This window comes from Carassius gibelio, chromosome B24 (assembly GCF_023724105.1).
Source record: "Carassius gibelio isolate Cgi1373 ecotype wild population from Czech Republic chromosome B24, carGib1.2-hapl.c, whole genome shotgun sequence".
NCBI classification, from domain to species: Eukaryota; Metazoa; Chordata; class Actinopteri; order Cypriniformes; family Cyprinidae; genus Carassius; species Carassius gibelio.
In genome coordinates this window covers 8311664-8326627 of record NC_068419.1, presented here as the reverse complement: position 1 = coordinate 8326627, position 14964 = coordinate 8311664, and the positions used below count along the sequence as shown (strand labels likewise).

General features: G+C 36.2%; 1 protein-coding gene across 2 annotated transcripts in view; it reads left to right on the top strand.

The window, feature by feature from the left end:
* The first annotated feature begins 917 nt into the window (after nt 1-917).
* LOC128012922 (gamma-aminobutyric acid receptor subunit rho-3-like) overlaps nt 918-14964 on the top strand; it is a 14899-nt gene continuing 852 nt past the window's right edge. The window contains exons 1-8 of one of the 2 annotated variants that reach the window (XM_052595512.1): nt 918-992; nt 9856-9968; nt 11718-11785; nt 11988-12211; nt 12289-12371; nt 13366-13503; nt 13586-13738; nt 14541-14734. In XM_052595512.1, the coding sequence (XP_052451472.1) occupies nt 9950-9968; nt 11718-11785; nt 11988-12211; nt 12289-12371; nt 13366-13503; nt 13586-13738; nt 14541-14734 (879 nt within the window). In that variant the 5' untranslated portion in view covers nt 918-992; nt 9856-9949. Of the gene's footprint in view, nt 993-7470; nt 7883-9855; nt 9969-11717; nt 11786-11987; nt 12212-12288; nt 12372-13365; nt 13504-13585; nt 13739-14540; nt 14735-14964 lie in introns of those variants that run through there. The other variant, XM_052595513.1, reaches the window with a different exon arrangement.

Genomic DNA, 14964 nt, shown 5'->3' with positions numbered 1-14964 from the left:
ATGATTTCAAATAAAATATTAAGACAGAGCTGGGAGGTTGTATATATAGTAATGACAGATGTAGCATTTCACATAAATTGTTATTGTTAAGTAAAATTGCTTAAATGTACAAAAGTTGAAATGTAATAATTCATGTATTTAATACAAATGACATTTACATTTAAGACATTTTGTAGATGTTCTCATACAGTATACATAGACATTTAAAAATCATTTAGTTTTAATGTGTGAGTTCAACAGATAATATGCATAGAATTCAAAACATTGAGCGAATATTACTTTAAAAGCAATTGACACATAATATATAAAGTAAATGTTAGTAGAAATTTATAGGAATTCAACACTTGATTGTTTTTATATCACGATAACTGTAAGTATTGACACACATTTCCTTTATGAATAATAATAATAATAATTTATAAATACTTCTTGTCTCTCCTTTGGTCTTGGCAGTAAATCAATCACTTTTCAGGATTTGAAAGAAGTCTTGAAAGTTGATATGTAGCAACTGGAGCCCCATATATGAAGTTTTAAACAAGCTTTCCCCCCATCTACTCTCATGTTGGTCTGTTGGCGATCTCTTCTGTTAAGCAAGCGTCCTCAGATGCAGCTCTGCTGTTTGCAACAGTCACTGTAAAGGATAGAGATCTGTGAATATGATGCAGTGAGATGAGGAGTATTTATGTAAATGTAACCACACACATACCTCTGATTGGTTGCATCTCTGTAGCCTCTGCATGGGTTTTACTTGATTTTGTACAGCCAGCTGGTTTAAAGAAGATACAATTGTTGCACATATATGTAAAGTATATATTCCAAATATCTGTGCATGTGTGCATGCAATTGTGGTAATCCATACCTTTACATTTTATAATTCCTAGGATTGTTGCGACTGCAGTGACTGCAATGCCTGTGATCACAACAGCAGTAATCCACCACTGGGGGGAGCTCTCGGACTGTTGTTTTTCTGCGCGGCAGACACAATTCGTGTGGTGAGTCAAATGCGAAGAAAACTAGTTTGTTATTTGAGAAAAAGAGAACTCCAAGAGAACTGAATGAAATTTCAGCATCTCACTTTGCTGTTTAGTTAGCTGACTCAATCGTCCAACAAATTTCCAGAGATTAGACTGAAGAGACTTTACTTAACTTTCATGTTTCGAACTTAACCAGTTTTTATTTTTTATTATAATTATATAAGCTATTTCACAGGGTTTTCCTGTGTCTTCAACATCACCAGAGTACCTTGATATCACATTTTCCATTTTTAGCATAACCTTTAACAAATACAAATACTTCCTAAATGACATGATTATACAGGAAGTAACATTATTTTGGAGGCAAAAATATTAGTAAGTCATTTTTTTTAACGCATTTTTTTTATATCTGGTTAAAAAGTAATGCTTGATAAAATTACAGGGCCCTCAAAGAGAAACTCTAAAATAACATTACTCTAAATCACTGAGCAATGGCATTTCAACTTTTTATTGCCATCTTGTTGAGTTCATCTTATTAATTTTATTTGTTGTTGTGAAAATAATAATTTAATATAGTGCCTACTGCTTAACCATAATTATGAAAGTCTGATATACTCTGATATACTGATATACTATATATAAAATATGACATATTTTTAAAGTTCTTAAAAGATATAGCCGAACAGAAAAGGAGGGACAGAAATGTCCCTATTATAAAAACAGCAAAAATGACATTCTAGTCTTCATAAAAATAATAATACATTTTCTCATTAAATAATCCTTTGCCAAATATTATGGTTCTTTATTAGTTCATTCACAGTTGCAATTTAACTGGTTCAAATTAGCCATCAATTTGCCAAAACGTAAGAAATGCAAAACGGGCTTTTTAGAGTCAGACCTATATGCTTCTTAAAAATAAAAATACTGTTGTTTGTAATTTTAACTTCATTTTTTAAGTTATAATGTTGATGGTTTACAGGTATAACATGCTCTCACCAGGCTTCAGTGTGATGTTGACTCTTGTATGGTCTTGATGTTTTGCCTCTGTGATGCTGACTCTTGAATGGACCTCATATTTGGTCTGTCTGATGTTGACTCTCGTGTGGACCTCATGTGTGGCCTGGTGAGCAGCGAGGATGCAGGTGTAGGTTCCAGTGTGTTCTAGACTCAGCGGGTTGTGTAGCTGTAGTGAGCCGTCTCCGCCTCGACCCCTGGGGGTCACCAGTCGCACCCTCTTCCAAACGCTGGAGCTCTGCTGTGTGAGGCTGTCATAGGTGTAGATAGTTGTGGACTTGTGTTCTTTGGAGAAGGACCATGTCAGTGTGAAGTTCTGAAGGTTCCATGGGGCCACACAAGGGATGATGAAGTCCTGACCTTCCACGCCGAATATTTCTGTTTATTAGAAAACTGGTTAAAATAGTATCTAGGTGCCATTTAAAAAGTTCAGAGACATTGTGATGCATGATATTCTCTCATTTGCATGTAATTGTTTGGTCGGTCACGGAAATATTTGGTGATGCAATGTCATGTAATACTAACAATGATGAAATGCAATGTAACGCGACCAGACATGAGTTGGCTCGATGAGATCAAACCTTTCTCCTGCAGTGATGCTCTCCATGTCTGAGACCTGTAGAATGATTGGACGAGGCAGATGTAGGTCAGATCTTTCAGCTTCTTGAGCTTGCTCTCCACCGAGTACAGGCCTTGTTTGTCAGCCGTTTTGCGTGTGAAGGGGTGGAGGGAATCACTGGCTGGCTCTGTGAACAGGTTTACACGGGGAGCAGGATAGACGTCTTGACTGGAGCATATGACTTCCTCAAAACCACTGAGACGTGTTGTCTCCAAGCTCACTGACTGGATAGGGGCTGGAATGACAAGAGTTATTTGTTGTTTTTGTTGTTTGTGGTGTCTTTATCATTTTCAAGTCATTTTTATTTTTATTTTTAAATCTTTCAAACCCCTATGCTTTGTGTTGTTGGGCATATAAAATATATAAAATATTCATGCATTTATTCATTTCCTGGCCAGGTGTCTATGGTGGTTTGTGGGACTTTACATTTCCTAAAACTTAAATTAACTTTTGTCCCACATTTGGCACAATGATAATGCTAATAATAATAATAATAATAATCATAAAAATAATTTATTCATTCATTTTTTTTTTCTGACAGGGATTCTGTGGCAGATTATAATCAATTGTTCTATGTGATAAGTTATTATACATATTGATGTTAGATGTTTTTCTGAAACAGTCACCCAGGATTTGATGTATGATTACATTTTTTTTTTAGCTGCACCTGCCGTGGTAATTACTGCTTGAAAGTAATTTTTAATTATTAATATTATGACAAATGTGGGACAAAACTTAATGACTTTTGTTCTTTTTGTTTATTTATTTATTTTCTATAAATAATAAATAAATAATTATTTATTTTTAAATAATTATATTATAATTGCTAGAATGCCGGAAATCAAACACACAAAAAATAAAAAGTATTTTCAAGCCTGTCATAGCCTTTTTATTCTGAGATCCTGGTTCACAATCTATTTGTGTTGAATAAAGTAAAAAAAAAAAAAAAGATTATTTTTCAATAGTTTCAGGCCCTGTTGTGATGTCTGTCAATGGAAATGACCTCTAGCAAATAGTTACAGTTCACTATGTTAAATTAGATATGTCACATGATCACTACAGACCCTATTTGACGTATAATAATTCCATTTATGATTCCTAAACTTGAATATAAACTGTGACAGCCCACCTTCCACCTTGACTATGATGAAGTGCTCAGTAGTTTCTCGACTGCTGGTGACAAGGCACCTGTACTTCCCCCTGTCCTGTGGGCCGCACTTCTGGATATGAAGAGATGCATTGCCAGAGGGAATCAGTTGGGTGAACAATGATGTCCTGCTGTTGTAGTGCTGATCCGGCTGATCTAACCGGCCGCTCCCCTGTATATAACTCTGGATCGGGACATTTTGTCTGAACCAGTATATGATCTCATCTCCAGCTGCTTCAAAGACACAGGGCAGGACACAGTCTTCTGAGAACGTGCAGGTTAACTGAACATCTAGAGGTGTGGTAAAGAGAAAAACGTGAGCTTTGAAACACTATGCAGTGTAAAAGAAAGGGATTTCTCTCCACTTTGTCTAATCTTCAATCACTTTGAAAGGGCTCATTTGTATCTAAAACTGTTTAAATGGATCAAATAGACAAGTAGCATTCATGGGAGGGCATGATTTGTTCTTGTTTTTGGAGTCCATCTTGAGATCTCCAATTTGATCTGAAACTATTTAGGTCATAAGTCAAAAACAGAGCTGAAATGCTGGTTTCCCTGATGATGATAAACATCAGGCAATTAATCAGACCAGTGTTTTGTCAGTCAGACATTTTTCTTTTGAATCCTTGGTCTGATTTTACTCAAAAGGGTGCGAGAATTTCTGCACTTACACTTTTCTTAAGAACAACTTATGATTCCCTGGATTAAACTGAACAATTCATTGTCTCAGCCACACCATGAGGTCATTACGTGGTTAAAATTGTGAAACATTGCTGAGACCAATAGCAGAGTTTTTCCATCTGTGTGACTTATATTAGTACTTATATTGAACTACACTGTTGGCCTGCAGAAGTGAAGGTTTTAAGTTAGGGTTACAACCTGGAGTTTTCCCATTTGTATCAGCAGCAATCCACAATAATATTAGACAAATCCAAGAATGCACAGCCGTCATCGCTCTCTTTTCTTGAAGGCTTGAACTACAGTGGGATAAAAACAATGGTTATTTACTGTATTTATTAATATCAGATATTTTTTTAAATAGATAAATGCTGCTTTCAACTGGAATATCAGATTGATACTAATCAATACTCGACAAATAAATTTTTCCAAAGGCTTCACACAAATTTTTAACCCAGTGAACAATAGATTCAGTTTGGGTGACCAAGTGAATCAAGAGAGACAAATTATATTCGATTGGATATTGTGCGTATATAAAGATTTTGACATTAACCTTCAGTTTTATGATCTTAACATTTTACATTCAGCTTGAGCATAGTCTTGTTTTTGTTTTGTGTGAAGTCTGTTGATCACGTTCTCTCTTTGTAAGTGGAATCTTCCGGATCAAGATCACTCTTGATAACAGAACATTTGTAGGCACAAATCTCCTACCGAAATTAAATTTAACAAAACAGCCCACACACTTTTTTACAGGAGGACAAGAAGCGATTAAATTAAAATAGCTAATTTGACAAAACTTTAGAATAAAACAAATCTCAAAAGCATATAGTAGATGATAATAATAAAATGTCTCTCTGGTTTCTTTGTTGTTAGTAGTTAAGTAGAAAAGTAATCTGAAACTGTCTCTGGCTCTCCTTTAGGCTTGAACTATTTATTATTTGTTGTGTTGTGGTTGATATGATTTAAAAGGCAGACTCACGTGCATGTGTTTTGATTGTGGAGGGAAGTCTCGTCTCTGGCAGAGAACTAGACTGGGACTAGACTGACTAGGTTATTTTAAAATACACACTCCCATAGTATCAGCATAGCCCTGCCACTTTGCGCTGATACATGAATGGGTGGAGTTTCTGAGCATGAAATTTTTTTTTAAAATACAGTAGTCATTCTATGACTATTATATTTTTTTATTCTTCAGTGTCACATGATCCTTCTGAAATCATTCTAATTTGCTGATTTGGTGACATTTCTTTTCATAATCAGTGTTGAAAACCATTATGCTGCTTTATATTTTTGTGGAAACAGTGATGGTTTCATTGATGAATAGAAAGTTCAAAAGAACAGCACTGTATATCGATGATTGTAAGTACTGTATTGATATCTTTCAAGAAAAAGAAAAACTGTTAAACTGTAATATACATCAAGTAAATGTTATCAAATTGAATGAATGGATTAATGATTTAATGATTTTTTTTCAATTGTTGGGAATGACACTAAGAAAAGAAAAAAAAAACTCATTAGTCCTATGAAATGTTCCCATAAATAATTAATAAATTAATGACTCTTAACTCTTATTATTGATATGCTTGATGTTTTACAAAAAACAGGTATATATATATATATATATATATATTCCAAGAAGGAGAGTGATAGGGTGCTGCGCCAGATGACCTGGCCTCCACAGTCACCGGACCTGAACCCAATCGAGATGGTTTAGGGGTGAGCTGGACCGCAGACAGAAGGCAAAAGGGCCAACAAGTGCTAAGCATCTCTCGGGGAACTCCTTCAAGACTGTTGGAAGACCATTTCAGGTGACTACCTCTTGAAGCTCATCAAGAGAATGCCAAGAGTGTGCAAAGCAGTAATCAAAGCAAAAGGTGGCTACTTTGAAGAACCTACAATATGACAATTCAATATTTTTTTTTGTTATGTATATAATTCCATATATAATTCCACATGTGTTAATTCATAGTTTTGATATATATATATATATATATATATATATGTATGTATGTATGTATGTATGTGTGTGTGTGTGTGTGTGTGTGTGTATGTACTGTATGCATGGTTGGAATTTTCCCCATATTTGCACAAAATAAAATAAAATAAAAACACACTGACTTGCTTATTTGTATTCATTATTTGCTGGGAGTCATGAGGCAAAAGTTAATCATCTCTTTTGATCTCTCTTTTTTTTTTTTTTGACACATTGCCAAGTTCCTCTTGTGATAAGGTTAGCAAACCAGTCAAACTCAATGCAGTTACACTATCTGTGATGATGTAGCTTGTCTCTGCCGCTGATCAGGCCTTAATCCACCAGATTAGGCAATGCACTGGGATTACTGGACACAGGGAGTCGGCGATTGGTTTATGATTTTTTTTCTTCTTTGTATCCGTCCATCCTAGGATCCTGCTCTCTCTCCCCTCCCCCCTCTCTCTACGCTTCTGTAATGTAATTGATTGCATTAATGTGATTTGATTGGTTAGTCCATGAGCTTTTTATAATAATAACTAATGATGGAATCTGCCTGAAACTGGAGCAGAGCATCAGGTGATGCCAGAGTGGCGTTCTGAAAAACACAGATGCAATGGTTTTACCCAGCACTACTACCTTCAAATGTTCGTTTGCTGTAATATTTACTCTCAGATGCCTAAATCTGATGATCTATCTGGTCTACATCTGTGATACCAATGATATTTTCTTGAAAGAAGGTGAACAAGAGGACAAGGACGGGATTATATCTCCATCAATGCTACATTTCACTCTTGACGTTTGTAGGTTTTTCACCTCAGCATCAGCGAATGAAGTGTATGAACATGAGTGGACTGAGGTATGACAAGTTTATCTTCAACAGTGATGGCATAAAGCTATAACTCCTGGCATGTGGAAATCCCGATTAGAGATGGTCCCATCCCACTGTGTAGGTTAAGGGAAGATCCATCAGCTACAGATAAGAGGATTTGAGAGGAATTAATGTCATTCTTTTATTACAGTAAGAATAAATTCATAGTGATTTATGTTTGGGTGACAAAGCGCCACTGACAACAGACCAGACACACGCTGACACACACAACCAGCTGAAGTATGCGGTGATGGACGCTGAATAGATGCTGTAATACGATCAAAAAAACTAGATTTCAGATTTACAGTTGTACTGGGAGTCGTGCGAACATCAGCAAATGCCTTAACGTTTCCCTGAGGTTTGCTTGGGATGGCCAGGACCCAGGAACCATCCCGTCTTGGCTCAGTGGAAGAATTCTGGACTCCAGCTACGGACGAAGAGATACAGGTCTCCCGTCATCGTTTCTGGTCATGAAGCTGGTTCTGCTGACTGTCAGGCTGCTGTGCCTTGCTTGTCTCTGGCCCGTCACCTTGCTCAACAAGCCCTATCCTAACCGGAAGAAAAACAAGGATGTTTACTTGGCTGAGCATGGCAAAAACAGATTCAGAGGGTGAGTAATGAATTACTTTTGAAATACTGTTCAAAACTTTGGGGTCATACGATTTTTTTAAAGTAATTAATAAAGTGACTGGGGAAAAGTGACAGCAAAAGCATTTATGATGTTACGAATAGATTTCTATTTCTAAGACATGTTATCCTTATGAACTTTCCAGTCATCAAAGACCTCTGACAAAAATGTTTCATGGTTTCGAAAAAAAATATTAGGCAGCACAGCTGATTTCAATAAGAAATGTTTATTGAGCAGCAATGTAACGACTGCTGTAAATTCATCTTTGCCATTACAGAAATGTTTAATTATATACATTTTTTGTAAAGAATAAAAAGAAAATAATAATCCTTTCACAATATTACTGGATTTTTTATTAAATAAATGCAGTCTTTATGGTGAGCATGAGAGAGGCATGTACTGTAAAAGGGTTTAAATATTTGATCAGTTTTGCATAAAGATGTTGCAAGTCTGTCGTTTGCCAGCATGGTTCAGTGTGTGAACAGATGGGCAGTAATTAGGAAAGAGTAAACAGGGGGTTTAATTAGACAGGAGGACACCAGAACCAGTTCTTAAGGGTTTCTGTGTTGTTTAGCATGAGGCTTGACTGAAAATACTGTAAGTGTTTCATTCTGACATGCTATTGGATATTACAAGGTTTTATCTTCTTCCTTTTTTTATGTCTGTAGTTTTACTTAATTATTTTTTTATTAATTTATAGTTCATTTAGGTTTAGTTATTTTAGTAGTAATTAATCTAAATGATTCTGAGAAATATTGCTTTGGCATCTATAGCTGGAATAAAATAAGAAGATGTATTTGCACAGTGTATTACACTTCATATGGTATTATAGTTTATTTAGTTTCAAGTAATGCAAATGTGAATTATCTTTGTAATATCTGTCTACACGAGGAATCAAGTGTGGCTAAAAGCCATTGCTGGTGGTTGTATACCACAGAGTAATGAGTTACACACAAGTGAGAATATTATTTCATTCTGTAATTAAAACCATCCTGGTGCCATCATCTAATTTTTGCTTTCAAAGTGGAGGATGGAGAGCAGCTAAACTGCTGTTTGGCATTAAAGTCACGCCAGCAGTTTCCTAAAAAGCCTTTTTACAATGACAGCCAGGTTTTCCAGGTAATTTTTGTTAATGCATAATGTGTCCCTGCATTGAATATTTATTAAGCTTTATCATGGTGAACTCGGTTTTTAGAAAGAAATTAATAAGGTAAAACACACATCTATTTAACTATATTAATATGTATTTAATTTTTAAATGTAATTTAGTCATTTTACTTTAATTTTTCAGATAATCACAGCAGTGTACAGCAGCGTGCATTGTCATTAGTTCTCTGTTCTGTTTTTGTTAGCGTGATTGCGTAATGAGTTCATCACACAGTCATAAGTGCTTGTGTGGTTCTGTATTCAGTTTGAGTTTAATTTTGTAATTTCACTTCAGTGTGCAATTAACTTTGCCGTGTAATGAGCACAGCATGATTGACAGAATATTTGTGGTTTCAATTAAAGCATGCAGATGGAAAAGCTTTGTTAGGTGAAACATTGCATGTGACTGACCTTCACTGCCGTGTTTTTGGCATATTTCATGTCTTATTTCTCAGGACTCGGGGAATGACTTGCTCAGGAGGCTTCTGGAACCGCTCCAAACCGTAGCTCGTTTTCACAATCTGGCACACGTAACTACTGTTGTACGACAAGCTGTTTTTATAAATCATTCCTCTAATGGCTGAGTAATTTCATATTACAGATGCTGGAGCACAGAGGCAGATGTTTAGGGTAACATTCTGACATGAAAACAGGTCGGCAAATGATTAAAACACGTTTTAGTTCTCTGTAATGCAAGGGTCCAGCCCCCGCACAGCATTCCTGCTATGTGGGCATTGATGTGCAGATGGAGAGTGCAGTAATGGCCTGTGTGTGTTTTTCTCCTGACCCTTTTTATTTTTATTTTTCAGACGGATTGACTACAAATTAAAGAGAAAGGACAGCACTAAGTCCCTCCTGATCAAAACTGAAAAGCTGCTGAGAATCGAAGACCACGACTTTGCCATGCGGCCTGGATTCGGAGGTCAGGACTCTCTGTTTATTTGCTCCAATTATTAATTTTCATCTGGATCCTGAAGAATACATTTAGGGTGTTATTTTTAATAAACCAATTCACTGTGATGAGGGCAGAGCAAGGTGGATGTTGCCATCTCTCTGCTCAGGAGCAAAGCAGCCAGAGGTTACTTTAATGGGGCAAGCTTGGTCCTAAATTCAAACGTGACCCAGATTGTGCCAAACACAAATTAGAGAATGGGTGTTGAGGACACAGATGCACTTTGGTGGACAATAATCTGTATTACATCCCAGACTTGGTAAAACAGATGGAAACTTGCAAGATGCCACTCATAAATAATTTTCACACATATTTGAATACTTAAAGGGATAGTTAAACCAAAATAGAAAATTACTCCATGATTTACTAATCCTCAAGCCATCCTATGTGTATATGACGTTCTTCTTTTAGATAAATACAATCAGAGTTCCAAATCTTCCAAGCTTTATAATGGAAGTGAAAATCATATAAAGTGCTCTTCACAGCTCCGGTGGGTTAATAAAGTCCTTCTGAAGTGAAGCAATGCATTTGCTTGAGAAAAATATCCATATTGAAAACTTTAAAGACCGTAATATCTAACTTCTGTTTACTGTTGTACGCGCACTGATGACAGAAAGTTATATTCTGGGAAAAGGACGTAGATGTATAAACTCGAGTGAGAATTGATGAATGTGGAAGCACGAAGGAGAGAGCAAAACACCGGTCAAGAATTAGAAGTAGAAAATTACAATTTATAAAGAAAAACTTATATAAACCAAGAGGAAACTGTTTTTCCTTTGCTGTAAACAAAACTAGGTTCTCACGAAACTAGCATATTCACACCATAGCTTATGCTATGCCTACGTCATCCACTGGAATGCCACTCTCTTGTGAGTGTAAGTTAAATTAATGAGTAGTGGAAGTAAGAGATTACAGTTAATAGTTTTAAAAACTGATATTTTTCTTGCACAAATGCACCACTTCATTTCAAAAGGCCTTATTTACCCCTGGAGTACTTTTTATGATGGATGGATGCACTTTATTTTGCTTAAAAATCTGCCTTTTTTTGCACACACACAAAAAAAAGAGCCAGGACATTTTTAACGCAACTCTGATGGTATTCGTCTGAGAAAAAAAAAAAAAAAAGAAAATTGAGAAAATTGAGTCACTCTATTTAAGTGAACTTGAGTGGCCTTTCATATTATGTGGAATAACAATCTTCGATTTTTAATTTTTTTTAATATACAGTTAAATCCTCAGTCAGGTCTCAGCCAACCCCTAAATAGTATTAAACAACATATTGAACTTTAAACATTTATAAATGCATGCAAGCACATAAATGGCAAATTGGCAGAAATATGGCAAATTGCATCATACATGGATAACTGGTGCATACCTGTATGTAAGCATAATTCACTGTGTGAATATATATACATAATTCATCTTCCAGTGCTGTAAAAGAAGTAGGAGGACGAAGGAATAGATCAGATTTAGATACGGCAGTAGTTTGTTGGCTTTCTTTTATATGATTGAAGAAGATTGAGAAATGGAACCAGGCTTTGAATGCTGTCCATTCAGTGAACCACTGTTAATTAATGATGGGACAAATAGGATTAGAGTAACATTTTGAGCTCCGTATGCTCTCACTGTAGGAGCAGCGGAGACAGTTTCTCTCTAAATTGATTTCAAAGGCATTGCTGTTGTCCTGCATTCATATGTAGTGTGTCTTCCGTTCTGTAGGATCTGCCATCCCTGTGGGCATTGATGTGCAGGTGGAGAGTATAGACAGCATCTCTGAAGTAAACATGGTAAATATCCACATTCTCTTTTTATATAAATCCTTCCTACAAAATAAATCTCCACAATGTAAAAGGTCTTCCTTATATAGGTCAAAATTTATTTTTTGCAAAAAAATGCCAGTGGCTGCTCTTCAATGTTGCCCTTAATACTTATTATTATTATTAGTCATGTTTACCTATAAAGTCAGTAAAATCTACAGGTCTATTGCAGGACTTCACAATGACTCTGTACCTGAGGCATTATTGGAAGGATGAGCGGTTGGCTTTTCCCTCCAGTAACAATTTGAGCCGCACATTTGACGGCCGGCTGGTAAAGAAGATCTGGAAGCCTGATGTCTTTTTCGTCCATTCCAAGCGCTCCTTCATCCATGATACCACCATGGAGAACATAATGCTGAGGGTTTACCCAGACGGCAACATCCTTTACAGCGTCAGGTAGATGCCTGCAACCGCTGATGATACATTTCCTTCATATGTAATGTTTTAATAATGGAATATTCTCTTTATTGCAGGATTACAGTTACTTCTCTGTGCTCAATGGATTTCAGCAGATTCCCATTGGACTCTCAAAACTGTTCCCTGGAATTGGAGAGCTGTGCGTTTCCACCTAGAAACATCTTCAGTTCTAGTGTAATTTTTATTGAGTCCCACCTACAGTACATTGTTTCTTTTTTAGATTAAGTTTTACAGGTTGGGAAAATGTGGCAATTGTGGATCATTTTATTAAAGGAACTTGCAGCTGTTGGACACCATTTAGACCGTAAAATAATGGTAATGGAAAGGTGCTTACAATGGAAGTATATAAAGAAATGAAATAAATGTTTGAATATGCACTGTTGCGAAAGTATAGCAGCATGTTACATACAGTATGTTTGCATCAGACAAGTGCTTCCTGACCTTTTCTGTGAAAAGTTTTTTAAAATTATGTCATGTGAAGCCTGTAAACCTAGCAACCTTTCACTTTTAATGATATTTTATCAAATAATTAGAGTAGTTCCACTACTTTCTAACTTTAAAAATTTACAAGATGATACACATAATAGCAGTAAAGTCATTGTGAGTTGCTTTTTGCAACTTATTTCTTCACATAATGTGATATAAAACTGAGTGAAACAGGGTATTTATCAAGAAATATATATATATATATATATATATATATATATATGTGTGTGTGTGTGTGTGTGTGTGTGTGTGCGTGTGTGTGTTTGTGTGTGTGTGTGTGTGTGTGTGTTTTAGTTTTAGTGCTTTTGCCATTATATTCACAAGTAATTCTAATGTTTAAAAATGACATCTAAAAATAGCTATTTTTATCCAGGCTACTTTTAAACCCATGGTGTACATGGAGCCATTTCATTTTATAGTATGTGCTTTGCTACAACTGCCAATTTTGAATCAGATGTGGTTTGATTTGCAATTTGCAAGAACCAGCATAATGCCACATAATGCTGTTTGAATCAAGAGCCATTTAATAAAATGGTGCCATAATAGCACACTTCAAGTTATCCATGTATATAAACATGACTTGAACAGGCACACTTTCTTTTGCCTGTTTTCTTTATCTTTTGACTTCTCTCCTGTATTCCATTCAGATGCGTATGCTGAGAGCGACCTCATGTTGTACTGGAAAAATGGCAATGACTCTTTGAGGACAGAAGAGATTGCTCTCTCTCAGTTCTTCATTGAAGAGTTTCACCCCTCACATGGTCTGGCGCTGTACAGCAGCACGGGTACGGCTTGCTTTTCTCTCTCTTCTTCTGTGTATTCATGCTATGACAAATCTTATGTCTTGTCCTGTTTGGTTTCTGTCAGGCTGGTACAATAGGCTCTACATCAACTTCATCCTCAGAAGACACATATTCTTCTTTATGCTGCAAACATATTTTCCTACAATGCTGATGGTGATGCTGTCCTGGGTGTCTTTTTGGATCGACAGGAGGGCAGTACCGGCCCGTGTCTCGCTTGGTGCGTAACACCTATACACACACATGCAAAAAAATGGTTCTTCTAGTGTATCTCTGTGAAGCCCCCCTTTAGGAAGCTTTATTTTAATGTTGTTGGACTGCAACATGTGTGGTGTAGGTTGCTTAGGTATATTGCTGCTTAACAAAATCATAAAGTTTTTCTGAAGACGATAATGATTAGGCTAAGTAGGAATTGGTCCAGGTTTAACATCAACACAAAATGCATTTTTCACTCTCATTTATAATCAAGCTATGTGTGAGAATGACCATATTTTTCACACAAAAAACAGTACTGATATGCATAATTTGCTGTAATGTGAACATAGCCTATTTATGAGGCTTCACACTGTAGCTTCACCCATTATGAAATCTCATTGATCCAAAATCCTGCAAAATGGGTTCTGATTAGCTGTGTTTTTTAGTGATCGTGTCACAGAAGTTTAAAAAAAAAATTCTTTTATAACTCGTGGTAACCCTAACCTAGTCCTGACATCTGATTGGTTTGTAAATCGGTCTAAAACTGCAGTCAAATTAGCAAAGTTTCTTGGGCTAAAAAATGTCTGTTGTCTAGTGCCAACGGTGTAATGATGTTTAAAAGTCTAGCTCAATCAGAAGTCACTTTCAAGCATCGTTCTGTTGGTCAACGTGGCCATCTGTGAGGAAATCTTTTGCCCTATCGAAAAATTCCCAGTTGTGTGGATTGAGTTCATCCTACAAACTGGATTTTCGTTAGCTGATCAATGATAAATGTGACTGCATCAGAGTATAGTCAGTGTGTCTCTCTGCATGTGTGTTCAATCCAGGCATCACTACGGTGTTGACTATGTCCACCATAATTACTGGAGTGTCAGCGTCCATGCCTCAGGTCTCATATGTGAAAGCGGTGGACATCTATTTGTGGACCAGCTTTCTGTTTGTGTTTCTAACCGTCATCGAATACGCAGCCGTCAACTACTTCACTACCAAAGAGGAAATGAAGAAACTCGGGCAACTGAAGGTCAAAGCTCTCTTAAACATCCTAAGATCCTTAATTCTTTCACTCTAAACTTGATACAAATTTTCAGTGTAATGATGCACTTTCTTGACATTCCAGGATTTTTTTTTAAATGTCGCCCCCTGTTGACCAAATATTGGACCTTGATCATGAAACTTCTTCCATATGCATTACTTTTTAATTTAGAGCAATAGAAATTAACTTTTTTTGTGCACTGTTTCTTTAATCTCCAA